At 32.5% G+C, this 27959-nt stretch overlaps 4 protein-coding genes across 4 annotated transcripts; all 4 read left to right on the forward strand.

The window, feature by feature from the left end:
- The first annotated feature begins 3839 nt into the window (after window positions 1–3839).
- Window positions 3840–10260, forward strand: LOC135133441 (protein Wnt-4-like). The gene is made up of 4 exons (XM_064061831.1): window positions 3840–4017; window positions 4285–4491; window positions 4548–4906; window positions 9742–10260. Exons 1-4 carry the CDS (start codon window positions 3953–3955, stop codon window positions 10101–10103), a joined length of 993 nt encoding a protein of 330 aa, XP_063917901.1. The 5' UTR covers window positions 3840–3952; the 3' UTR covers window positions 10104–10260.
- Window positions 10261–10958: 698 nt separating this feature from the next.
- LOC135133821 (gustatory receptor for sugar taste 64a-like) lies at window positions 10959–11867 on the forward strand. Its single transcript, XM_064062340.1, has 5 exons — window positions 10959–11192; window positions 11238–11395; window positions 11440–11605; window positions 11650–11739; window positions 11790–11867. Exons 1-5 carry the CDS (start codon window positions 10959–10961, stop codon window positions 11865–11867), a joined length of 726 nt encoding a protein of 241 aa, XP_063918410.1.
- A 5618-nt stretch (window positions 11868–17485) lies between these two features.
- LOC135133444 (chymotrypsin-1-like) lies at window positions 17486–18503 on the forward strand. The gene is made up of 3 exons (XM_064061833.1): window positions 17486–17593; window positions 17643–17811; window positions 17865–18503. The coding sequence occupies exons 1-3, from the start codon at window positions 17542–17544 to the stop codon at window positions 18415–18417; spliced, it is 774 nt and encodes a 257-aa protein (XP_063917903.1). The 5' UTR covers window positions 17486–17541; the 3' UTR covers window positions 18418–18503.
- A 143-nt stretch (window positions 18504–18646) lies between these two features.
- On the forward strand, window positions 18647–19617 carry LOC135133445 (chymotrypsin-1-like). The gene is made up of 3 exons (XM_064061834.1): window positions 18647–18755; window positions 18803–18965; window positions 19015–19617. Exons 1-3 carry the CDS (start codon window positions 18707–18709, stop codon window positions 19562–19564), a joined length of 762 nt encoding a protein of 253 aa, XP_063917904.1. The 5' UTR covers window positions 18647–18706; the 3' UTR covers window positions 19565–19617.
- The last annotated feature ends 8342 nt before the right edge of the window (window positions 19618–27959 follow it).

Consider the following 27959-nt stretch of genomic DNA (forward strand, 5'->3'; position numbering starts at 1 on the left):
TCCGATTTTTCGATTTTTACATTTCTCCATTTTTCAAATTTTCAATTTTTCAGTTTTTCGATACTTCAATTTGTGAATTTTACGAATTTCTGGATTTTTAAAATTTTTCAGTGTTTTAATTTTTCGATTTTTCGACTGCCCCTCAATTTGTCGATTTTTTCACTTTTCGTATTCCAATTTTTCGATGTCCTAATTTTTCCGAATTTTCCATTTATCCGATTTTCTAATTTTTCGATTTTTTAAATTTTGGACTTCTGGATTTCTCGGTTTTTCGACTTTTCGACTTTTCAATTTTAAAATTTTTCAATTTTTCGATTTTACTATTTTTCGATTCGATTTCTTAACATCTCGGTTTAAGATTTTTCGGTGTATCAATTTTCCGATTCTTAAAATTTTTGATATTTCGTTTTTCCAATTTTTCGGCTTTTAAATTCTTCTATTTTCCAGTTTTTCGATTTTTCAATTTTTCAGCTCAATTTCTGGATTCTTCAACTTTTCGATTTACTGATTTTTTTTATCTTAAATTTTTCAATTTTTCAATTTTTTAATTTGCATTTTTCAATTTTGAACTATTTCGATTTCTCAGTTTTCGATTTTTCAATTTTTCGACTTCTCGACTTATTAATTTATCGATCTTCCGATTTTTGATTTATGGGTTTTTCGATTTCCGTTTATTCGATGTTCCCATGTTTTGAATTTTTCGATTTCCTAATGTTTCGATTTTTAAAATTTTGAATGTCTCGATTTCTCAGTTTTTCGACTTTTCCGTTTTAAAATTTTTTGACTTTTCGGTTTTTGGATTTCTCAATTGTTCAAGTTTTTGATTTCTCAGTTTTTCAATACTTCAATTTTGTAAAATTTATCAATTTCTGTTTTTTTTAATTTTCCGATTTTTCGATTATTCCTTAATTTTTCGATTTTTTGGCTTTTCGTATTCCAATTTTTCGATGTCTTAATTTTTCCGAATTCTCCATTTATCCGATTTTTCAATTTTTCGATTTTTTAAATTTTGGATTTCTCGATTTCTTGTTTTTTCGACTTTTCCGCTTTTCAATTTTAAGATTGTTCAGTTTTTCGTTTTATTGATGCTTCCATTTCTCGATTTTTTAATTTTTTTCAGATTTTAATTTTTCAGTTTTTAGATATTTCGATTTCTCGATTTTTCAATTTTTTGATTTTACGATATTTCGATTCGATTTCTTGATATCTCGGTTTAAGATTTTTCCGTGTTTCATTTTTTGCGATTCTTAAATGTTTTCATATTTTGTTGTTTTCAATTTTTCGGTTGCTCATTTTATCGATTTTTCAACTTTTCGGTTTATCGATTTTTTAATCTTAAATTTTTCAATTTTTCAGTTCTTTAATTTTCATTTCTTCGATTTTGTTCTGTTTCAATCTCTTGGTTACCTATTCGATTTTTCGACTTCTCGACTTATCAATTAATGATATTTCGACTTCCAATTTTTCAATATTCCCATTTTTCAATTTTTCGTTTTCCTAATTTTACCGAATAGTTCATTTGTCTGATTTTTCAATTTACCGATTTTTTAAATTTTGGATTTTTCGATTTCTCGGTTTTTCGATTTTTCGACTTTTCGATTTTAAAATTATCCGACTTTTAGATCACTCGATTGTTCAAGTTTTCGATTTCTCAGTTTCCCAATACTTCAATTTTGTGAATTTTATCAATTTCTAGATTTTTTAAATTTTTGAATATTTTAATTTTCCAATTTTTCGATTGCTCCTCCATTTTTGATTTTTTGACTGTCGTATTTCAATTTTTCGATGTCCTAATTTTACCGAATTCTCCATTTATCCGATTTTTCAATTTTTCGATCGTTTAAATTTAGAATTTTTCGATTTCTCGATTTTTGATTCAATTTCTTGACATCTCAATTTTTCAATTTTTAAAATGTTTAGACTTTTCGATTTTTAAGTTTCTCGAATTTTCAAATCTTCCATTTCTCAATTTTTCAATACTTCAATTTTGTGAATTTTATCAATTTCTCGATTTTTTAAAATTTTTCAATATTTTAATTTTCCAATTTTTCGATTGCTCCTCCATTTTTTGATTTTTTGACTGTCGTTAGTTTTGGTTTTTTCAGTTTTTCGATTTTCAAAATTTTTTCATTTTTCAATTTGTCGATATTTCGATTTTTCAGTTTTTCGATTTCTCGAAATTATATTTCCCGTTGGTTTTTTGCTTTAAATATACAGGGTGACGAAAAAATTATATATATGTTCGATGATACATTGTTAAGAAGACTTTGAAGAATTTGAAAAAAAAAATGGTTAAAGAATCTCTGCACCAAACTTTTGAAAATATTAAACTGGTTTGGCAATTTTTATTGGTATTTTAGATTTTCAATTAAATCATATTAAAAAATCAGAATTATGAAATCAATTCTTTAGTTTTATAGTTTCGAAGTTAAATTACAAAATGTCGTCATACAGTTTTGATTTTTTTGCAAAAATCTGAATATCTCTGATAAAAACTTAAACAGATCAACATGATATTCATAATATGTACATATATAAAATTTGATCACAATCAACCTAGTAGTTTCGGAGATTATCTGTGTAATAATTAAAATGGGTGCAGACGGCAGACAGACAGCCAGACGGAAACTTACACTCGTTAATTAAAAATTACCTCGTTACATAATTTTTTCTGCGAAGTTGAATCACAGAAGTTCTGCTATACTTCGTCATTTCTGCTCTGTTCCATTCACAGTCCAATTTGTCTCCCTTCGAACCGATCCCTTTATCTAATCAGCCCCTAATTAAGCAACTGCGCTCACTAATTAAACGCTGATATCGTCACAAAGGCATTCTTAAATGAGCATAGATAAGCTTCTATTGTGCCAAAGGACCACCCCACGCGCCTAAGCCGCTTACGTCATCCCGCGATGACACTTTTTCACGAAGAAAATGACTTGATTGTATTTCTTCATGGCTGGGTTGTCTCAAATCGGTTTCGGGGAAGTGTTTGATGCACTCTAAAGCCAGCTCTAAGCAGATAACTCAGCATTATATTTGTTAAACATCGTCACTTTAAGCTGCGACGATTTGTCACGAAAGTAATGTAGGAAGTTTGCGCTTTTAAAAACGAAGCAGTTTGATGCTGTCACTCGAAAATGTTTGCTTACTTTACAGGTTAAAGTGACATTTAGTAAATAGAATAAAACACAACTATCCGTAAAGCACATATTTGCATAGGCTATTGACAATGGTCTAGTTGGCCATGCTTTTGTTTCTCTGTTGTTTTTGACAGCGCTTGTTTGATTTCTTGGGTCAACAAGGAGGGTACTGACAGGTAGTATGAAGCTGTGAAGTGAACGAATTCATCGAGGGGCAGCGAATTTCGTACCGAAAGATTTGCGCCCGTTTTCACGGGTAGGTGAGAGGTACCACCCGAGTACCGGAAAAAAATGGATCAACATTGCCGCGGAAACACTCAAAGGCTGTCGCAGATTTAGAACAAACAAGAAAAAACGCGCAACAGGTAGTACCGAATTTGACGCATTCATGTAAAAGTAGTACTTGATAACTATGATAACACACTCTAAATCATTATCTTTGACGTCGGTCTTGTAATGTGAAAGTCAATAATAGTCCGAATATAAAAAACGTCTAGACAACACACACCAGACGGTGTTGATTTTTCTGGTACCACCTTTTTAAGCCGAAGTCTGAAGCAATCTCAACCATAATTGTACATTTTAGTGTCCTTTCTATGTACACATCCTGAATTAATCACCGTTTCCTTAAAAATTGCATAAGGTGCAAAATCTATACTTAGTAGATTTAAATCCTCTAAAATAACTTACATACTTAGGAGTGACAAAAGTCAAATATTGAATCAAGAAAACGAACCAACGTGTCAGTTTTACCTCCAATTGTTCATAAGGTGGACGTTAATTAGTGGCGATGAAAGTTAAAGTATTTAAATATGTTCTATTTCATTCTCGTCCTGCTCTTAACCAACGTCTTTAGTACCAACGAAGAACCAGAAAGGTACGTCCAAACACCCCGATTATTTTAATTGCGACTAACACTGACATATTGACACTTCAATGTTTACCGGTCCAACCCTACTAAAGCACCTTAATGTCAACCTTTCCTCTGTAAATCGAACCAATCTCGAAAGAATCCCGTAAAAATCGACCTTCGAGCAAACATCACACCCAAGGAGACGTTTCCGGTTTCGTTATTCGGTCGTGCGGATGTTGGTTCAAGAAATTAGTACATCTTGGAATAAAACGTAAATTCAACTCCTTCCAGAGCGACTACTCCCAAATCCCGGAAAAAGTCTTTCGCGGCTTTGGTTTTCTCCAGTACCACCAACGTACCACCTTCACAAAAAGAATCATGTCAGTGGCTAAGACGGCTCAAACACCAGAGCAAGCAGTGCTGGAAACGTAGAGGGCTGGCGAAAATACTCCTTCATGCGAAGACCCAGTCGATTGAGCAGTGCCAGAGCCTGTTCAAGTAAGTTCAAAAATTTTGCTTTTTGGTTGGTTCGAGATTTTGATCTCCCGTTTTAGGTACGACCAGTGGAACTGCTCCAAACGCGACTTCTTTTTCAAAAAGTTGTACAGGGAAACCGCGTTCATGTACTCTTTGGCTTCTTCAGCAGTTGCGTACTCGGTGGCCAGAGCGTGTTCGGAAGGTCACTTGCCGGGTTGCAAGTGTGGCGATCCGGGAAAACTTCCAGAAGGTGCTAACTGGCAATGGGGTGGATGCAGTGACAACTCCAAGTTCGCCAAAAAGTTCACCAAGAAGTTTCTACAGATGAAGAAGAAAGGCGACGGACTTAACGCTATCGTCAGGTACAACACAGAAATTGGAATAAATGTGGCAACGGAGAACGAAGAACTCGACTGCAAGTGTCATGGCGTGTCAGGTAATTTTTCATGGTTGTACTTCATTGTCATTGTCTTGTTGTTCTGTTTCTTCATTGTTTTTCGCATCTTTAACCAAACGATACTGCATCTATTAGTAAGATTGAAAAAATGAGCTGTTGTTGTGACCTGGGATTTTGATTTTTGGTTCACCAAGAATCCCAGTTGACTAGAAAAAAACTATTCTAGAAGATTCTAAAAATCTTCTTGAAAAAAACTTAGAGAGTTAGATCAATTCTGACACTATTAAAATTTAAAAAAGAGATGAAGGAAGGGTCGACAACGGGAAATTGTCATGAAATTCGAGAACATATTCCAGATGAGAAAAGAACAAACTACTAGAACTTAATTTGTAAGTCCATAGAAGGTTCTATTCGCAAAGAAATTTACTTTTAGAAACTTTGATAGTGTGGAAACAAATCTGATACCAAAAAAGAGAGAATGCGGAAATATTCTGGATCAATCGAAAACAAAAAGCAATATGGAGAAGAATATAATCGAATCTGAAGAAATAAAAAGACAAGTAATCTAAGAAATTCTAGAAAATTTGAGTCCAAAAGAACAATTCTGTGATTTCTCTAATAATATAGAACAGTTGCATCTTTCTAAGACTTTCTAAAACTAAAACACTCCACGGAAGAATATTCAAAAAATGTTTTTAAATGCATGAAGATTTAGATCAACTTTGACACCAGTACACTGTTAAAATTCAAGAAGAACTTGTTTGGAACTCCATAGAAGGTTCCATCAGCAAAGAAATTTGCTCCTAGAAGCTTTGACAGTGTGTAATAGATGTGCTATAAAAAATGGGAGAAAGTGAAAATATTCTAGAACATTTGAAAACAAGAAGCAATATCTAGAAGAGTATAATCGAATCTGAGGGGAAAATAACAAATAATAATCTAAGAAATTCTAGAATTTCTGAGCCTAAAAGAACATTTATGTGATTTCTCTAACAATGTAGGTCAACCGTCAAATCACAGAAAAAGATTCTAAAAACTTTTTGAAACTCCATAGAAGGTTTATCCCCAACCAAGTTTATTGTTAGAAACTTTGACATTGTTGAATAGATCTACTATTAAGAAAAGGAAAATGTGGAAATATTCTAGAACATTCGAAAACAAGAAATAATATCCAGAAGAATATAATCGAATCTCAAGAGATGAGGAGGTAAATGATGTAACACATTCTAGAATGTCTGAGTGCAGAAGATATTTCTGTTCTATCTTCAGATCACAGTGAAAATTATAAAAAACCTTTTGAAACTTCATAAAAGGTTAATTCCCAAACAAGTTTCCTGTAGAAGTTTTAACGTTGTGGAATAGATCTGCTATATCAAGGAAAGTCGAATATCGAAGTATTCTAAAACAATCGAAAACAAGAATCAGAAGAATATGATCAAATTTGTAGAGATAAGAAGATAAATAATAATGTAAGAAACGATGATTTCTCCAACAAGGTTAAACAAATTTACCATTAAATCACAGAAAAAGATTCTCCATAGAAGGTTTGTTCTTAGAAATTTTGACATTGTTGAATAGATCTACTGTCAAGAAAAGTAGAATGTGGAAATTTTCGAATACATTCAAAAACAAGAAACAATATCCAGAAGAAGATAATTGAATCTGAAGAAATAAGAAGACAATTTAAGAAATTCTAGAACATCTCAGGCGAGACTCTAGGGCATTTCTGTGATTTCTATAATAATACAATAGAATAGAATTTTATCGCGTCCATAATATATAACAGTTCTAGCATCAAATTACAGAAAAGTATTCTAAAAGCGTTTGGCAACGCCATAAAAGATTCATTTCCAAAGAAGTTTTCTCTTAGAAATTTTGACAATGTGGAACAGATCTGCTGTCTAAAAAAGGAGAATGTGGAAATATTAGTCTGGAAGATTCGAAAACAAGAAACAATATCCAGAAGAATATAATCGAATCTCAAGAAATAAGAAGGCCGGTAAATAATCTAAGAAATTCTAGAATGTCCGAAACCAGAAGAACATTTCTGTTCTATCGGCAAATCATAGAAGAAAATTCTAGAAACCTTTTGAAACTCCATAGATGGTTCAATTTAAATAGAAGTTTGCTCTTAGAAACTTTGACGTTGTGGAATAGATCTGCTATCAAGAAAAGAAGAATCCGAGAGTATTCTAGAACATTCGAAAACAAGAGAGAATATTCAAAAGAGATAAAAAGGAAAATAATCAAAGACATTCTAAAGTACTTGATTACAAGGAAAATTTCTGTAATTTCTCTAACAATGTAAAGCAGTTCTACCATCAAATGAAGATTGAGAAAGAATTCTCTAAGTCTTGCTAAAACACTTTCTGAAGATATGAAGAATTATATCAATTTTGACATCAGTATACACTATACAAAATATAGGATAAGAAAGGGTTGACAATTTCCAGAACATAGTCCAGATGTGAAGGTGATTGTCTACAGGAACGCTATCTGGATCTCCATAGAAGGTTCCATTCGTAAAGAATTTTTCTCTTAGAAAGAATGCAGCAATGTTCTAGATCATTCGATAACAAGAAACAATATCCAAAAGAATATAATCAAATAGGAAGAGATAAAAAAGAAAAATAATCTAAAAAATTCTAGAATATTTGAGTCCAAAAGGACTTTTCTGTCATTTCCGTAACAATGGAGACCAGTTCTAAGTCAAATAGGAGATCGAGAAATCTTTTGAACACAATACATGAAGATTTAGATAAACTTTGACACCAATATACACAATAAGAAAAGGTTGACAATAGAAAATTGACATAAATTTCCAGAACATATTCTCGATATGAAGATGACAAGAACTCCATCTGGAACTCCATTGAAGGTTCCATTCGTAAAGAAATTTGCCTTAAGAAATTTGACAGTATGGAATAAATCTGTTTTTAAGAAAAGAAGACTCCGAGAATATTCTAGAACATTCTAAAACAGAAGAGAATATCCAGAAGAGATAAAAATAAAAATAATAATCTATGAAATTCTAAAATATTTGACTCTAAGGAACATTTCTGTGATTTCTCTAACAATGTAGAGCAAGTCTACCATCAAATGAGAGATCAAGAAAGGATTCTCTAGGAATTGCTAAAACACTCCTCAGAAGAACATTCTAAAAATCTCTGTGAAGATATGAAGAATTAGATCAATTTTGACATCGCTATACACTCTACAAGAAAGCGGATAAGAGAAGGTTGACAATTTCCAAAATATATTCCAGAGGTGAAGGTGACTGTCTCCAAGAAAACTATCTGGTACTCCATAGAAGGTTCCATTCATAAAGAATTTGTTTCCTAAAAACTTTGACAGTGTGGAATAGATCTGCTATTAAGACAAGAAGAATGCGACAATATTCTAGATCTTTCGAAAACGATAAACAAAAATAAATCTAAGAAATTCTAGGATATCTAAATCCAAAAGAACATTTCTGTCATTTCCCTAATAGTGTAGAGCAGTTCTACGTCAAATAGAAGATCGAGAAATCTTTTGAACACAATACATAAAGATTTAGATCAATTTTGACACCAATATACACAATAATAGGTTGACAATAGAAAATTGACATGAATTTCCAGAACATATTCCCGATATGAAGATGACAAGAACTCCATCTGGAACTCCATTGAAGGTTCCATTCGTAAAAAAATTTGTCTTTAAAAAAATAAACTAAAGGATTCTAACATATTTGACTACAAGGAATATTTCTGTGTTTTTTGTAATAATGTAGAGCAGTTCTACGGTCAAATTAAAGATCGAGAAAAAATTCTCTAAGAACTGCTAAAACACTCAATAGAAGAAAATTTTGAAGTCTGTTGAACATATGAAGAGTTAGATCAATTTTAACATCAGTAGACTATTATAATTCAAAACAGAGGGTAAAAAAGGATCATGAAGACAAGAGCGCCATCTGGAACTGGATAGAAGGTTCCATTCGTAAAAAAATGCCTTAATATTAATATAAAATAATTAATTATAATACATAGGATATTCTAGAACATTCGAAAACAAGAGTGAATATCCAGAAGTAATAAAAAGAAAATTAATCTAAGAAATTCTAAAATATTTGACACCAAGGAACATTTCTGTGATTTCCCTGACAATGTAGAGCAGTTCTGCGTCAAATAGAAGATCGAGAAATCTTTTGAACATAATATATGAAGATTTAGATGAATTTTGACACCAGTATACAATATTAAAGATCAATAAAGTTAATAAGAAAAGGTTGACAACGGGAGATTTTCATGAATTTCCGGAACATATTCCAGATATGAAGAGATATTGTCTACAAGAACTCCATCTGGAACTCCATAGAAGGTTCCATTCGAAAAGAAATTCACTCTAAAAAGCTTTGACACTGTAGAATATAGCTGCTATCAAGAAAAGAACATACGAAAGCAAGAAACAATATCCAGAAGAATACATATAACCGAATCTGAAGAGAAAAGAAGAAAAATAATGAAGGAAATCCTAAAGTAGACCAAAACATAATTTCTGTGATTTCCCTAACAATGTAGAGCAGTTTTACCGTCAAATAAAAAATCGATTGATGTAGAATTCCAAAGTTATTTCAGATACTGAAAAAGTTACAGAACAAAACATGCATTCTTAATCGATTGTTTAAAAAAAGTCGCTATAATTTATTTATTTATTTGCTTTAATCAGTAATTGGTAAAGAGTATTATTTATACTTGTCCTTAACAAAACTCCAGTATTAAAAAAAAAACTAAATATTTTAAAAGATAGTAAAAAAAAATATCTGATTAGACTTTGAAACTCCACTCACTAAAAAATATCTACAAAAACAAAAAATCCAAAATTTGTGCTTTCAGGTTCGTGCACCGTCCGAGTGTGCCAGAAAAAGCTCGACTTCAAGAAAATCGCCGCTCGCCTCAAAATCCTCTACCACAACGCCATCCTGGTGAAGCCCGGCAACACTATCCGAAGCTTCAAAGGCGACAAGAACGCCCAGAACCTCCTCTTCTTGGACAGTAGCCCGAACTTCTGCCTCAACACCGCCGGCCGGCAGTGCAACAGCACAGAAAACTGCGCCACGGTGTGCTGCGGAAGACGTCCGCACTCAACAGAGGTCACCATAAGGAACGACACCTGCGACTGCGTCTTCAAGTCGGAAAAATTCAACGTGGACTGCGAGCCCTGCATGCAGAAGAAAACCGTCCTGACATGCCCGTAATTTTTAAAATATATTGTGATACGTATTTTTATAGCTCTCTAACAGTATAGACAGGCTTTGTTGATTTCTAATCACTATAATTAATAATTAATCTATTTATATTCAGAGTTTGTGGTTAACACGTGTTAAATGTATGAATAAAAGTCGTTAGCACTGAGTTTAGTTGTACGTTGCCAACTCTAAACAAAGTAATTTTTGTCCTATAATTTATCAGTAATACACGGACAAATAATAAATTATGCAAGACAACAGTGACCTTCCATTATGGAAAAAATTATTTACGGGGTTGTTATTTGGTCTGAAAAATTTTCCAGTCGTTGTTTGTTGGTAATGACGATGATCGACTTCTCGACTACTCAGACAGTGAGAGTTTCGCTAAAATTTGTGTTGAGCGTTGGCCAATATTTGGGTTATTTTCCGGTTTTCTACACCCGCTTCGTTTGGAAATCATGGAAAGTACTTTTCAATTTAGTCGTTCTAAGTTGTACCATGGTATTTCACATAATAACCATTACATGGATTATCAAGCAAATTCGTACACCAGTGTCTTATCAAAAAATAGAAAGTCTAGCTCTTAGCGTCTTCTACGCCTATTCTGCTTTTTTACAATTCCACTTTGCTACAAAGTGGCCCAAAATTATGAAAGAGTGGTGGCAAATAGACAAAGCTATGAATAAAGTGTATGGGCACCCTAAACATTTAAAATCTCTAATAACAATAATGGCAACTCTTTTTCTCCTTCTGAACATTGGTAAATATTGACAATTTCAAAAATTAAATACCTAACTAAGCAATATTTTTCGAGTGGTCTATGTCACCAGAAGAGTAGCCAACTATACACAGTTTTGCGAAAATATGAATAGAACAGTGTCATTTGACAACTTTTTGGAATACAGCTATCCAAGTATATACTGGGTGATCCCCTACACTCCGGTCACAAGCATAGTTCTAACGATATTAGAAATCCAAGTCTCCGTATTGCCTGGATACACTGACGTTTTCCTCATCTCAGTTAGTATCGTTCTGGCACATCGTTTCCAACAAATAACCAAAACTCTAAAAGAAAATAAAACCGTTCTGTTCAAAGAGGTAACACAAACCCTACGTTGATCCTCTTCTTGATTCTTTTTTCAGGCAAACGCAAGCTTGTCCTTCTGGAGAAACATTAGAAAAGATTACTGCAAACTAAGCACTTTATTGTTCACTCTAGACGACCACATGTCTGCAATGATTATCGTTTCGTACGCCCGAAACTTCTTCTTTTTGTTACACTTCTTGACAATATTTTTGAGGTAGATTTCGTTTTAGTTTGGCTGAAGCTAAAGCAAATTTTCAGGGACACCGAAACTAACCCACTTGTCAAAACTTACAACTACCTTATGGCAACTGGTTTCGTTCTGAGGATGACCTGTCTGACTTTCACTTCGTCTTGGATCAACGAAGAGAGTCAAGAGCCGGTCATAATTTTGAACTCCGTGGAACCGGAAGAATATAATTCTGAAGTAGCGTTGTTTAATTGGTTGAAATTTTTAACTGAGTGTTACAGGTTTCGAGGTTGCTTCTTCAGTTGAGTTTCGATGAGGTGGCTTTGACGGGGTATAAGATGTTCAAGCTTAATAAGAAACTCTTGTTGAGTGTAAAACCTAGGTTGTGGATTTTTGCTTTGTTTGATGTGTGTGTTTTTAGGTTATAAGTGCAGTGGTGACTTATGAATTGATGATTATTCAATATAATAACAGCTACGTGGAGTTAACACAAAATTAAAAAATATAACAAATATATTTAATTATTTAATTATTATTTAATTGTTTAATTATTTATACTTTCCAAAATTTTTTCTAAAAAATAATTAAAATGTGTTCAACCGACTGAAAATTGGTCTTAAATTGTGGATAAGCTTCCGCTAATTACGAATTCAAAATCGCCGTTATGGGATTTATTCAAATAAACATGAAAAGTGTCTATAATTTTAAATTTTTTTTCCAAAAAAATATTAAAATGTGTTTAATCAACTGAGAATTGGTGTTAATTGGAGATAATCTTCCGCTGGCTACGAATCCGAAATCGTCATTACGACATCTGTTCAAATTAACGTGAAAAATAAGTTTATAATTTTCAAAATTTTTCCAAAAAAATTGTTAAAATGAGTTCAATCGATTGAAAATTGGCGTTAAATTATGGATAATCTTTCACCAATTACCAAATCCGAAATCGCCATCACGACATATATTCTAATAAATAGGAAAAATGAGCTTACAATTTTCAAAATTTTTCCAAAAAAATGATTAAAGTGAGTTCAATCGACTGGGAATTGGAGTCAAATTGTAGACAGTGTTCCGCTTATGACAAATCCGAAATCTCCATTACGATATCTATTCAAAGAAAAGTGAAAAATGAGTTTAAAATATTCAAAATTTTTCCAAAAAAAAAAATAAAATGAGTTCAATAGGTTGAAAATTGGCATTAAATTATAGATAATCTTTCACCAATTACCAAATCAGAAATCGCCATCACGACATAAATAAATAATAAATAGGAAAAACGAGCCTACAATTTTCAAAATTTTTCCAAAAAAAAAATTAAAATGGGTTCAATCGACTGGGAATTGAAGTCAAATTGTAGACAAGAAAAGTGAAAAATGAGTTTAAAATATTAAAAATTTTTCCAAAAAAAAAAAATGAGTTCAATAGGTTGAAAATTGGCGTTAAATTATAGATAATCTTTCACCAATTACCAAATCAGAAATCGCCATCACAATAATGTCATCAATTCTAATAAATAGGAAAAATGAGCTTCCAATTTTCAAAATGTTTCCAAAAAAAGGATTAAAATGGGTTCAATCGACAGAGAATTGGAGTCAAATTGTAGACAATCTTATGCTTTTGACAAATCTGAATTCTCCATTACGATATTTATTCAAAGAAAACTGAAAAATTAGTAAACAATTTTTAAAATTTTTCCAAAAAATAATTAAAATGGGCTCAATCCAGTGAGATTTGGTGTCAAATTAGTCGATAATTTTCCACCAATTGCCAAGCCGAAATCACCATCACGGCATCTATTTAAATAAACGTCAAAAATTTGTTCAAAATTTTCAAAATATTTCCAAAAAAATGGTTAGTTTGGCTTCAGTCGACTGAGAATTGGTGTCGACTTATAAATAATCTTCTGCCAATTACAAATCTAAAGCCGCTATTACGATATCTATTCAAATAAACATGAAAAGTGAGTTCATAATTTTCAAAATGTTTCCAAAAAATGTTTAAAATGAGTTAAATCGACTGAAAATTGGTCTCAAACCGTGGATAATCTTCCACGAATTACGAATCCAAAATCGCCATTAGGATATCTATTCAAATAAACATAAAAAGTGAGTCTATAATTTTCAAAATGTTTCCCAAAAATGGTTAAAATTGATTCAATCGACCGAAAATTGGTGTCAAATTGTTGATAATCTTCCGCTAGTTACAAATCTGAAATCGCCGTCACTATATCTGTTCCAATAAACAAGAAAGATGAAATCAAAGTTTTCAAAAATTCTCCAAAAAAATAGTTAAAATTGGTTCAATAAACTGAAACTGGTGTCAAATTGTGGATAATCTTCCGCTAGTGACAAATCTGAACTGGCCATCACAATATCTGTTCCAATAAACACGAAAAGTCAAAAATTTTCCAAAAAAATGGTTAAAATTAGGTCAATCGACCGAAAATCAGTGTCAAATTGTAAATAATCTTCCGCCAGTTACAAATCTGAAATCGCCGTGACGATATTTGTTCTAATGAATTGTTTTGAGATCAAAACTTTCAAAAATTTTACAAAAAATTGTTAAAATTGCTTCAATCGACCGAAAATTTGTGTTAAATTGTAGACAATCTTCAGCTAGTTACAAATCTAAAATCCCCATCACGATATCTGTTCCAATAAACACGAAAAGTGAGTTAAAAATTTTCCAAAAAAATGGTTAAAATGGGCTCAACCCAGTGATATTTGATGTCAAATTAGTAGATAATTTTCTACCAATTACAAATCCAAAACCACCATTACGGCATATGTTCAAAATAACCCGAAAAACAAGTTCAAAATTTTCAAAATTTTTCCAAAAAAAAAATGCTAAAATGGGTCAATCGACTAAAAATTGATCTCAAATTGTGGATAATATTCCGCTAATTACGAACCCAAAATCGCTGTTACGATATTTGTTCAAAAAGAAGTGAAAAATGAGTTTACAATTTTCAAAATTTTTTCAAAAAGAATAGTTAAAATGGGCTCAATCCAGTGAGATTTGGTGTCAAATTAGTAGATAATTTTCCACCAATTACAAATCCGAAATCATCATCACGGCATCAATTCAAATAAACATGAAATGTGAGTTTATAATTTTCAAAATTTTTCCAAAAAAATAGTTAAAATGAGTTCAATCGATTGAAAATTGGCGTTAAATTATAGATAATCTTTCACCAATTACCAAATCCGAAATCGTCATCACGACATATATTCTAATAAATAGGAAAAATGAGCTTACAATTTTCAAAATTTTTCCAAAAAAATGATTAAAATGAGTTCAATCGACTGGGAATTGGAGTCAAATTGTAGACAGTGTTCCGCTTATGACAAATCCGAAATCTCCATTACGATATCTATTCAAAGAAAAATGAAAAATGAGTTTAAAATTCTCAAAATTTTTCCAAAAAAAAAATTAAAATGAAAATCGACTGAAAATTGGCCTTAAATTATAGATAAACTTTCACCAATTACCAAATCAGAAATGGCCATCACGACATAAATAAATAATAAATAGGAAAAAGGAGCTTACAATTTTCAAAATTTTTCCAAAAAAAAAAATTAAAATGGGTTCAATCGACTGAGAATTGTAGTCAAATTGTAGACAATCCTCCGTTTACGACAAATCCGAAATCTCCACTGCGATATCTATTCAAAGAAAAGTGAAAAATGAGTTTAAAATATTCAAAATTTTCCAAAAAAAAAAAATAAAATGAGTTCAATAGGTGGAAAATTGGCATTAAATTATAGATAATCTTTCACCAATTACCAAATCAGAAATCGCCATCACGATAATATCATCAATTCTAATAAATAGGAAAAATGAGCTTACAATTTTCAAAATTTTTCCAAAAAAAGGTTTAAAATGGGTTCAATCGACAGAGAATTGGAGTCAAATTGTAGATAATTTTATGCTTATGATAAATCCGATTTCTCCATTACAATATTTATTCAAAGAAAACTGAAAAATTAGTAAACAATTTTTAAAATTTTTCCAAAAAATAATTAAAATGGGCTAAATCCAGTGAGATTTGGTGTCAAATTCGTCGATAATTTTCTACCAATTACCAAATCCGAAATCGCCATCACGACGTATATTCAAATAAATGTGAAAAATGAGCTTACAATTTTCAAAATTTTTCCAAAAAAATGCATTAAAATGGGCTGAAGCGACTGAGAATTGGAGCCAAATTATAGACAATTCTCTGCTTATCACAAATCCAAAACCTCCATTACGATATTTATTCAAAGAAAACTGAAAAATTAGTTTACAATTTTCAAAATTTTTCCAAAAAAATAGTCAAAATAGGTTCAATAAGATTTGTTGTCAAATTAATAGATAATTTTCCACCAATTGCCAATCCGAAATCACCATCACGGCATCTATTTAAATAAACGTGAAAAATATGTTCAAAATTTTCAAAATATTTCCAAAAAAATGGTTAGTTTGGCTTCAGTCGACTGAGAATTGGTGTCGACTTATAAATAATCTTCTGCCAATTATTACAAATCTAAAACCGCTATTACGATATCTATTCAAATAAACATGAAAAGTGAGTTAATAATTTTCAAAATGTTTCCAAAAAATGTTTAAAATGATGAGTTTAATCGACTGAAAATTGGTCTCAAACCGGGGATAATCTTCCACAAATTACGAATCCAAAATCGCCATTAGGATATCTATTCAAATAAACATAAAAAGTGAGTATATAATTTTCAAAATGTTTCCCAAAAATGGTTAAAATTGATTCAATCGACCGAAAATTGGTGTCAAATTGTTGATTATCTTCCGCTAGTTACAAATCTGAAATCGCCGTCACGATATCTGTTCCAATAAACAAGAAAGATGAAATCAAAATTTTCAAAAATTTTCAAAAAAAATAGTTAAAATTGGTTCAATAAACTGAAATTGGTGCAAAATTGTGGATAATCTTCCGCTAGTGACAAATCTGAACTGGCCATCACAATATCTGTTCCAATAAACACGAAAAGTCAAAAATTTTTCAAAAAAATGGTTAAAATTAAGTCAATCGACCGAAAATCAGCGTCAAATTGTAAATAATCTTCGGCCAGTTACAAATCTGAAATCGCCGTCACGATATTTGTTCTAATGAATTATTTTGAGATCAAAACTTTCAAAAATTTTCCAAAAAATTTTTAAAATTGCTTCAATCGACCGAAAATTTGTGTTAAATTGTAGACAATCTTCAGCTAGTTACAAATCTAAAATCCCCATCACGATATCTGTTCGAATAAACGCGAAAAGTGAGTTAAAAATTTTCCAAAAAAGTGGTTACAATTGGTTCAAACGACCGAAAATATGTGTCAAACTGTTGATAATGTTTGGGCAGTAACAAATCTGAACTCGCCGTCACGATATCTGTTCCAATAAACACGAAAATTGAAATCAAAATTTTCAAAAATTTTTCCAAAAAAATGGTTAAAATTGGTTAAATCGACCGAAAATTGGTGTCAAATTGTGTAACACTAACACAGGTTATTATACTTTCTCAAGGACTTATTGTGATGGGCTGATTTTTTGATTTATATTGTCTGACACCTTTATTGACAAGTTTATAAGATTAGAAAAACTGCAGTATAATAGTTTCGTTCAATTTATGATGTCTGGAAGATAACAAATGGTATTTAGATAAGAGGAAATGGTCAATGAAAATTTATTTGTTTCACAAAAAGATTCCCATGTGATTATTAAATACTTGTAGCTACTTTCGATTATCAAGATGATATGAAAAATAAATAGCGCTTGAATGTTTTTTCAAACTTATCCAACTTTCCAGATGACTCATGTAATACTAACCTACGACAACAAGCGAGTATTATTTTTTTGTAATCTACGTTGCAACGTCCAAATGATAAAAAAATTCTTGGACGTTTATCAGTTGTGACATTTTCACACAAAATTATAATATGAATGCCGTGTTTATGTTAAGATAAAATATTACAAATCATACTAAAAAAGCCAAGCTATAACTTTATTGAGAAATTTTAAACATTTTCCAGACTTTTATCATCTAGACAACAAACGTTTTTGAAATCCCTAATAAGAATAAACACTTAATTAAAAAAAAACAAAAACAATTTTTCAACATATAAAAACGGTTTACACTCAGTTCAGGCATTAAGTGAAGAATCACAATGACAGCAACAACAGTTCTAGTTTTTTTCGCCCTTTTGGCAGCTGCAATAGGTAATATTTTCATTAATAATTATACTAAATCGCTAATTTTAACTTAAAGCTACCCCGCTCGGTTTCAACTCCGGTGGACGAATCGTGGGGGGCTCGAACGCCACCACTGGTCAATATCCATTTATAGTTTCCCTCCGAACACCCTCCGATTCCCACAACTGTGGCGGATCTCTCATTAGAAACAACTGGGTGGTCACTGCAGCCCATTGTGTCTCTGGGTAAGTCAACCCTTACAAGACCCCCAATCCTCCAAATCAACAACCTTTTGCAGCTACCCCGTCAACTACTACACCGTAGTGGCCGGTATAACCCAGCTCAATTCACCCACTGGCATCAGACGAAAAGTCTCCCAAGTCATCGTCAACAGCGGCTGGAACTCCTGGACGATCGAAAACGACGTAGCAGTCATCCAACTGGACGAACCCCTAACCCTGTCACCCACAATACAGACCATCCAGCTGGACGTGAAGAACTTCGACGAGGAACGACCATGCACTGTGGTCGGATGGGGGAGACTTTCAGCTGGGGGGGTAATTCCCAACAACCTCCAATATCTGGAATCGTTGACCATTCCGCTGTCAAGGTGTAGATCTTTGTGGGGAAGCATTAACCCGGTTTTTGATAGTCAAGTTTGTACTTTAACCCGAAGTGGAGAAGGTGCTTGTAATGGGGATTCTGGAGGTCCTCTGATTTGTAATGAAGATGGAAGCGACAAGCTCTGTGGAATAGTTTCCTGGGGGTCCCCATGTGCCAGAGGCATGCCGGATGTTTTTACCAGAGTGTCTACTTATGCTGATTGGATCCAAAGCCAGATAGGAGATTAATCTGTTAAGACGTTCTATAAATCATTGCTTCGGCGAATTAGCTATTGTATTTAATATGATTAAAGGATAAATCTTTATAAGCATTATTAGAGAGTTTTTGTCAGTGGCGTGTACCTGAATTAAAATTAAGTAAAACGCAAGCAAAATAACTCTGTATAGATACGCCACTGCTTTCCATCCTGATTGCCGATTTCCTTATCTCAATTAGTTAATAACCCTCATAAAAAAATTAAAATTTAAGTTAATATAAAAGCATCCCGTTTTGCCAAAAACCACAAGTCAAATCAATATGATAAAAGAAACTGTACTGACGCTGTTCTTCATCGGAACTTGCCTAGGTAAGTCCAACCACCGCCGTGCCACCCCCTTGATAATCACATTTCAGCCGTCCCCGCCGACATCGGCTGGAGGGTCGTTGGCGGCTCCAACGCCAGCACCGGCCAATTCCCCTTCATCATCTCCCTGCGAACCATCACCGGCTCCCACACCTGCGGCGGCTCCCTCATCGCCAACAACTGGGTCATCACCGCCGCCCACTGCGTCGTCGGGTACACCCCCAACCCCACCGCCCCCACACCACTCACTCTTGTTTTTCAGAGGCTACCCCGCCTACTACAGCGTCGTCGCCGGAATCAACCAACTCAACTCCAACAGCGGAGTCAGCGCCAAAGTGGCCGACATCATCGTCCACCCCAACTACAACTCCAACCTCATCATCAACGACATCGCCCTGCTCCGTCTGTCCACCCCCATCCAGGAGTCGTCGCTTATCAAGATCATCCAGCTGGAGAAAAACGACAACGATAATGTGCAGGATGCCGTTTTGATTGGGTGGGGTAGAACGTCCTATCCTGGGAACATCCCCAACGACCTGCAGTACCTCCCCACGAGGACTACTACGTACGCTAGCTGCAAAAACTCGTGGCCCACTGAGACCATCGTGGAGACCGAGATCTGCGCGTTCACACAGGCTGGACAGGGGGCTTGCCATGGGGATTCTGGAGGTCCTTTGATCTCGGCGGAGAGTGGACAGCTGATTGGGTTGGTGTCCTGGGGGGCTCCGTGTGCTCTGGGAGCTCCTGATGTGTACACGAGAGTGTCGTCGTTTATTGACTGGGTTAAGGATAATTCGGGACTTGATCTTTGAGTCCGCGGACTGTTTGTGATTGGATAATAATTAAAATAAATGTTAATAGTTTATTTGGCTGGATTTTTATTGGTTGTTGGGGTTGTGAAAAAAAACAGGGTGAGCACGAACTTTGTCAAGGTCGCTACAGAGTCTTTTATAAGGAAGCAATAGCCCAGCCTACATACTCCCACTTCATTCCAGTGACTACTATTAATATTGTTCAGTCATTTATCAAAGTCCATGGTTAAGTACTAGTGGAAAATTTCATTTTTGAAAAAGTTGTTTAAAAATTCTCAAAAAAATCGTGGACATAGATCTCGACGTGCTGATTCCAAAAAAATAGCCTGTTTATTGTCACGGTGCAATATTTTGGAAATATTCGATGTGAAATTCGAAATTTTTCGAATTTCTAAAAATTTCGATATTTCAATGGACGATTCTGAAAAAATTGTTCAAGTAGTCGAAGAAATGAGGTCGAAATAGACTTCTGTGGACCCAAATCTATGAGAAAATGTGTTTAGTTTAATTTCTAAAATGGTGGAAAATGGGTCGAAATTGGCATAAAGGCAATTGGCATAGTGAAATTTTCATTTTTGAAAGAGTTGTTTAAAAATTCTTTAAAAGTTCAGGATTATAGATTTTGACGTGCTGTTTCCAAAAATATAGCGTGTTTATGGTCACGGAGCAATATTTTGGAAATATTCGTTGTGAAAATCGAAATTTTTGTAATTTCTACAAATTTCGATACTTCAATGGACGATTCTGGAAAAACTGTTCGAAAAATCTAACAAATGAGGCCAAAATTGATTCTGTGGATTAAAATCTACGAGAAAATGTGTTTAGTTAAATTTCGAAATCGATCGAAAATGAGTCGAAATTGGCAAAAATACACTCAAAAATTTCATTGTTGAAAAACTTGTTTAAAAATTCTTAAAAAATTCAGGGATATAGATCTCGACGTGCTGATTCCAAATATATAGCTTGTTTATGGTCCAATCCGATTTTTCAATTTGTTTGTTTCAGTATTTCCGATTTTTCAATGTTTCAATTTTTCCATGTTCCAACTTTCGAATCAAAAAATTAGAAAAATCGTAAAATAGTACAATCTAAAATGAAAAAAAGAAAAAATTAAAATGAAAATTTTTGAAAAATCTAAAAATTGGAAATCAAGAATTTGAACGATTGAAGAAACAAAAATTCGAAAAAACCAAATATATACATATTGTAAATCGAAATATTGAAAATTGAAAAAATCGGTAAATCGGATAATTAGACATCCGAAAATTGCAAAATTGAAAAATTTAAAATTTGTAGAATCCACGAATTGCAAAACGAAGATCGAAAATTGGAAAAATTGAATCAATGAAAAATTATAATTTCGAAAGAAACAATGAAAAAATCTGATCTCGAAAATCTGAACATTCTAGAAATTTTGAAAACTATGAAAATTCCCGATTTACAAAATTGTAGATATTCTAAAAATTCCAAAGTTTCCAAAAAGGCTCGACACATTCTAAAAATCTTAAAGTTTTCATAGACTAAAATTTGCGAATTGTAAAGACACCAAAGATGCTAAATAAAGTAAAGTTTTAGGTTTCAAATAGAAGAAACATCCAACAAAATCTTAAAAATTGTAAAGATCTTGGAAGTATTAATGTTCCTAGAAATTATAATAATTCTAAACTTTAAACATGTATTTCTAGTAATTCTGAAGTATCCAAATTTCCAAAGATTGTTAAGACTCTAAGGGCTCTGAAAACTCAAAGATTCTATAATTTGTAAAAAACGCGTGAAGAAAACAAAAATCCAAAAAATCTAAAAATGGTAAAAACCTGAAGAACGCTTTCTTTAACTTTTACAAATTCTATCAGAATTTGAAAGACCTAGAAATCTTGAAAACTGAGGAAAATGTTGAATTCTGGCATATCCGAAGACTGATATTATTACAACATTTAGAAAATCTGGAACTTCTGGAAATTTCAAAAATTTACTTAATTATAGAAGTTCTAAACATTTTGCTGAACTTGTGAAAATATTCCAAATACTGTGAAAATTCAAAGTTTTTACTAGCCCCGCCCACCCACCCTCTCTTTCCTTAACGGGTATCTCATTTGCCAAAATCAGTTTTATCTTAACAGGTAAAAGCCCCGCCCACCCGTCCTCTGTTCTCTTAGAGAGTATCTCATTGGCCAAAATCAGTCTTATCATGACAACTACTAGCCCCGCCCACCCACCCTCGCTATTCTTAGGCAGTATGTCATGTCAAAATTAGTTTTACCTTAGCATGTACAAATGACTAACTTTTACAAAAAAAATGAATGCTGGTTATTATGGTTATTGACCTAAAAAAAATAAAAGGTAGCCCTTAGTCAGCATCGTTACTAAAAAATCAGAAAGTAAACCGGAAGTTTTCACGCATTAGGTGCGTGCAGTGTTGCCAATTTTACTTTTATAAAATTGCGTTTTTTTCGTAATCTACATCATGAAAATGTTTTTATTATTTTTCTGGGACTTCCGAAACCTCTGTACATAACGTACTGAAGAGTTAATCCACCATTTTCCAGACACCCGGTATAACAGATGAAACATGTTTCTAAACATTTACTACTAGATTATATAAAACACCTTTAAAAAGATAAACAAGAATGAAACAATAATTTAGTTATCACCTGAAATATCGTAGAATTGTTGAGAAATTTTAAAACGACAATATTAAAAAAATCAATCAAAACAGACACACCTTGTTTACACCACAACATAATCCAGACTTTTATCACATAGATAACAAAACCTTTTACAAATCCATAACAAGCGCCAATTTCGAAAGAATAAACAATTAATTAAAAAACACAACAGAAAAACAATTTTTCAATATAAATATAGAAACGTCTCACACTCACTGGCAATCAGTGAATAATCACAATGACAGCTACAACAGTTCTGATCTTTCTTGTCTTTTGGTAGCTTCAATTGGTAATATTTTTGTTATAACGAATTACACTAAATCACTAATTTCAACTTTCAACAGGGGATGAAGTGTGGATGGCTTAAACGCTGTCACTGGTCAGTTTCATTTCTAATTTCTCTACAATTCCCACAAATGTTGATGATCTGCGTCTGCGGTTAACTAACCCCCAAATCCCCCAAATCAAAAATCATTTTCAGCTACCCCGTCACCTCCTATAATAGTGGCCTAAACCAAGACAATTCGTCCACCGGCGTCTGAAGAAAAATCCCCAAAGTCCTAGTCAACATCTCTTTCACCCGTTCTCCCATTCTTTGCTTCTTTCTTCCTTTCTTCTAATACTTCTTCCACTGTAACGTCATTCACTTTACAATTTATTTTCTAGTTTTTCTAATCTCCAACAACCTGGAATACTTGGAATCGTCGACCATTCCGTTGTCAAGCTGTAGATCTTTGTGGAAGGGCATACATTTTATCCCTGTAAGGCGTTTTCCTTGTTGTCCTTGTTTAGCCATTGCTGCATTTATTGTTCTTCTAGGGTCAAGTAATCATTTTGATTTCCACCTCATATCTCAATTAATTTCGCTACTATCATGTTATTCTTCCCTTCTTTTGACTGTTTTCTAGTCTGATCTCCACTTCTTCTGTATCTTTACAATGAAGTCTCTAATTTTTCTGCCACGATTCTATTTTCATCTGAATCAATCTTTTTGTACTTTTTTAACAATAATGTGAAATTTTCTTGCGTTTATGTCGGACGATTCTGAAAAAATTGTTCGAGTAGTCGAAGAAATGAGGTCGACATAGACTTCTGTGGACCAACATCTATGAGAAAATGTGTTTAGTTTAATTTCGAAAATGGTGGAAGATGGGTCGAAATTGGCGTAAAAGAAATTGGTATAGTGAAATTTTCATTTTTGAAAGGGTTGTTTAAAAATTCTTTAAAAATTCAGGGTTATAGATTTTGACGTGCTGTTTCCAAAAATATAGCGTGTTTATGGTCACGGAGCAATATTTTGGAAATATTCGGTGTGAAATTCGAAATTTTTGTAATTTATAAAAATTGGAAAAACTGTTCGAAGAATCTAATAAACGAGGCCGAAATTGACTTCTGTGGATCAAAATCTACGAGAAAATGTGTTTAGCTAAATTTCGAAATTGATCGAAAATGGGTCGAAATTGGTAGTGGGGTATACACATTGACAAATTTCATGTTTGAAAAAGTTGTTTAAAAATTCTCAAAAAAATCATGGGCATAGATCTCGACGTGCTGATTCCAAAAAAATAGCCTATTTATGGTCACGGTGCAATATTTTGGAAATATTCGATGTGAAATTCGAAATTTTTGGAATTTCTAAAAATTTCGATATTTCAATGGACGATTCTGAAAAAATTGTTCGAGTAGTCGAAGAAATGAGGTCGACATAGACTTCTGTGGACCAACATCTATGAGAAAATGTGTTTAGTTTAATTTCGAAAATGGTGGAAAATGGGTCGAAATTGGCGTAAAGGCATTTGGCATAGTGAAATTCTCATTTTTGAAAAAGTTGTTTAAATTTTTTTTAAAATTCAGGGATATAGATCTTAACGTGCTGTTTCCAAAAATATAGCGTGTTTATGGTCACGGAGCAATATTTTGGAAATATTCGGTGTGAAATTCGAAATTTTTGTAATTTCTAAAAATTGGAAAAACTGTTCGAAGAATCTAATAAACGAGACCGAAATTGACTTCTGTGGATCAAAATCTACGAGAAAATGTGTTTAGCTAAATTTCGAAATTGATCGAAAATGGGTCGAAATTGGTAGTGGGGTATACATATTGACAAATTTCATTTTTGAGAAAGTTGTTTTCAAAAATTCTCAAAAAAATCATGGACATAGATCTCGACGTGCTGATTCCAAAAAAATAGCCTGTTTATGGTCACGGTGCAATATTTCGGAAATATTCGATGGGAAATTCGAAATTTTTGGAATTTCAAAAAATTTCGATATTTCAATGGACGATTCTGAAAAAATTGTTCGAGTAGTCGAAGAAATGAGGTCGAAATAGACTTTTGTGGACAAAATCTACGAGAAAATGTGTTTAGTTTAATTTCGAAAATGGTGGAAAATGGGTCGAAATTGGCGTAAAGGCAATTGGCATAGTAAAATTTTCATTTTTGAAAGAGTTGTTTAAAAATTCTTTAAAAATTCAGGGTTATAGATCTTGACGTGCTGTTTCCAAAAATATAGCGTGTTTATGGTCACGGAGCAATATTTTGGAAATATTCGGTGTGAAATTCGAAATTTTTGTAATTTCTAAAAATTGGAAAAACTGTTCGAAGAATCTAATAAACGAGGCCGAAATTGACTTCTGTGGATCAAAATCTACGAGAAAAGTGTTTAGTTAAATTTCGAAATTGATCGAAAATGGGTCGAAATTGGTAGTGGGGTATACACATTGACAAATTTCATTTTTGAAAAAGCTGTTTAAAAATTCTTAAAAAATTCAGGGATATAGATCTCGACGTGCTGATTCCAAAAATATACCGTGTTTATGGCCACGGAGCAATATTTTGGAAATATTGGTTGTGAAAATCGAAATTTTTGTAATTTCTACAAATTTCGATACTTCATTGGACGATTCTGGAAAAACTGTTCGAAAAATCTAATAAATGAGGCCGAAATTGACTTTGTGGATCAAAATCTGCGAGAAAATGTGTTTAGTTAAATCTCGAAATTAATCGAAAATGGTTCGAAATTGGCAAAAATACACTCAAAAATTTCATTTTTGAAAAATTTTTTTAAAAATTCTTAAAAAATTCAGGGATATAGATCTCGACGTTCTGATTCCAAATATATAGCTTGTTAATGGTCCAGTTCGATTTTTCAATTTTTTTGTTTCAGTATTTCCGATTTTTCAATTTTTCAATTTTTCCATATTCCAACTTTCGAATCAAAAAATTAGAAAAATCGTAAAATAGTACAATCTAAAATGAAAAAAAGAAAAAATTAAAATGAAAATTTTTGAAAAATCTAAAAATTGGAAATCAAGAATTTGAACGATTGAAGAAACAAAAATTCGAAAAAACGAAATATATACATATTGTAAATCGAAATATTGAAAATTAAAAAAATCGGAAAATCGAATAATTAGAAATCCGAAAATTGCAAAATTGAAAAATTTAAAAATTGTAGAATCCAGGAATTAAAAAACGAGGATTGAAAATTGGAAAAATTGAATCACCAAAAAATTATAATTTCGAAAGAAACAATGAAAACATCTAATCTCGAAAATCTGAACATTCTAGAAATTTTGAAAACTACGAAAATTCCCAATTTACAAAATCTTAAAATTGTAGGTATTCTAAAAATTCCAAAGTTTCCAAATGTTTGAAATATTTTTATAAAAGTCTCGACACATTCTAAAAATCTTAAAGTTTTCATAGACTAAATTTTCCGAATTGTAAAGACACCAAAGATGCTAAATAAAGTAAAGTTTTAGGTTTCAAATAGAAAAAACTTCCAACAGAATCTTAAAAATTCTAAAGATTTTGGAAGTATTAATGTTCCTAGAAATTATAAAAATTCTAAGCTTTATACATGTATTTCTAGTAATTCTGAAGTATCCAAATTTCCAAAGATTGTTAAGACTCTAAGGGCTCTGAAAACTCTAAAGATACTAAATACTCTAAGGACTCAAATGTTAAAAAGGTTTTTAAAAATATGTTTCAAATATTTCAAAGATTCTATAAATTGTAAAAAACGCATGAACAAACAAAAATCCAAAAAATCTAAAAATTGTAAAAATCTGAAGAAAGCTTCCTTTAATTTTTATAAATCCTACAAGTATTATGGGTCTTGAACACCCTAATTATTACCATATACGTCTCATAGATTCTAAAGATTCCAGAGATTCGAAAAATTTCACAGATTAAAGACTCTTGGGTCTATTAATTTTAGAAAATCTGGAAATATCTAGAAAATATGAAAAATTTGGAAGACCTAGAAATCTTGAAAACTGAGGAAAATGTTGGATTCTGGCATATCCAAAGATTGATATTATTATAACATTTAGAAAACCTGGAATTTTTTGAAATTTCAAAAATTTACTTAATTATAGAAATTCTAAACATTTTACTGAACTTGTGAACTTGTGAAAATATTCCAAATACTGTGAAAATTAAAAGTTTTCTCTCAATTTCAAAGATTTCGAAGATTCCAAGGGTGCTAAAACTATAAGAAATCTTTTAATACTACATTGATATATGTGCCCTTGCGAAAATGTCAAAAAAACATTAGATGGAAAAACTGACTATAAAGATAAAAAACAATTCCCGCAGTTGATAATAACTTTCAACCAATTTTTTTTTAACAATTTTGAGGTTCTAGGTTGGAAAGAATTTGAAAGTGCTTTGGAGTCTTTCTTTTTTCTTATAGTAATTTAATTAAATTTCTTAGAGAATACATCTGCCAAAATCGGTCTTATTTTAGCAGGTACTAGCCCCGCCCACCCGCCCTCTCTTTTCCTAGCGGGTATCTCATTTGCCATATTCAGTTTTATCCCGCCCTCTCTTTTCTTAGCGAGTATCTCATTTGTCAAAATCAGTTTTATCTTAGCTGGTAAAAGCCCCGCCCACCCGCCCTCTACTCTCTTAGAGAGTATCTCATTGACCAAAATCAGTCTTATCTTGACAACTACTAGCCCCGCCCACCCGCCCTCTCTTTTCTTAGGGAGTATGTCATTTGCCAAATTTAGTTCTACCTTAGCATGTACAAATGACTAACTTTTACAAAAAAAAATGATCAAAATTTGGAAACATTACGAGCTTACTTATATCCACAAGGTAGGAATTTTGAACTGCTGCCTTTGTTTTTCTTCTGAGGTCAAGTAATCATTTTTATTTCCACCTCATATCTCAATTAATTTCGCTACTATCATGTTGTTCTTCCTTTCTTTGGACTGTTTTCTAGTCTGATCTCCCCTTCTTCTGTATCTTTACAATGAAATCTCTAACTTTTCTTGCGTTTATATCGGCTTAACAGGATTCTGTGACAGAAATGTCAATCTTGACATGCGATAAATTTAGGTTACGTTTTGGATACATTTTGCAAATTTAAAAATGTCGACAATCTGTTAATCTTGACAGGTGACCATCGGAAATTATAGAAAAATTATGACACCAACTTCAACTAAAAATCCAAGTTTGCCAACTACGCAACTTCAAATTTGAAATTTCATGACAAAAATAAAAAAAAACGTGTTTTGAATGAACACCATGATCAACCAAATCTCAATTTTTTTGATAGAACATCTTGCCACTAAAATCTCCCTAGACAATATTTTGAACAGTCAGTATCGTCCTTAAAAAAGCAAACAGGAAAATAAAACATTATTCTTTAATGTTGAGAAAATTTAAAATTATAATACTAATGAAAATTACTAAATCAAAACAGACAGACCTTGTC

This window comes from Zophobas morio, unplaced genomic scaffold (assembly GCF_036711695.1).
Source record: "Zophobas morio isolate AGI-343-1 ecotype UQ-CSIRO unplaced genomic scaffold, CSIRO_AGI_Zmor_V1 ptg000022l, whole genome shotgun sequence".
NCBI classification, from domain to species: Eukaryota; Metazoa; Arthropoda; class Insecta; order Coleoptera; family Tenebrionidae; genus Zophobas; species Zophobas morio.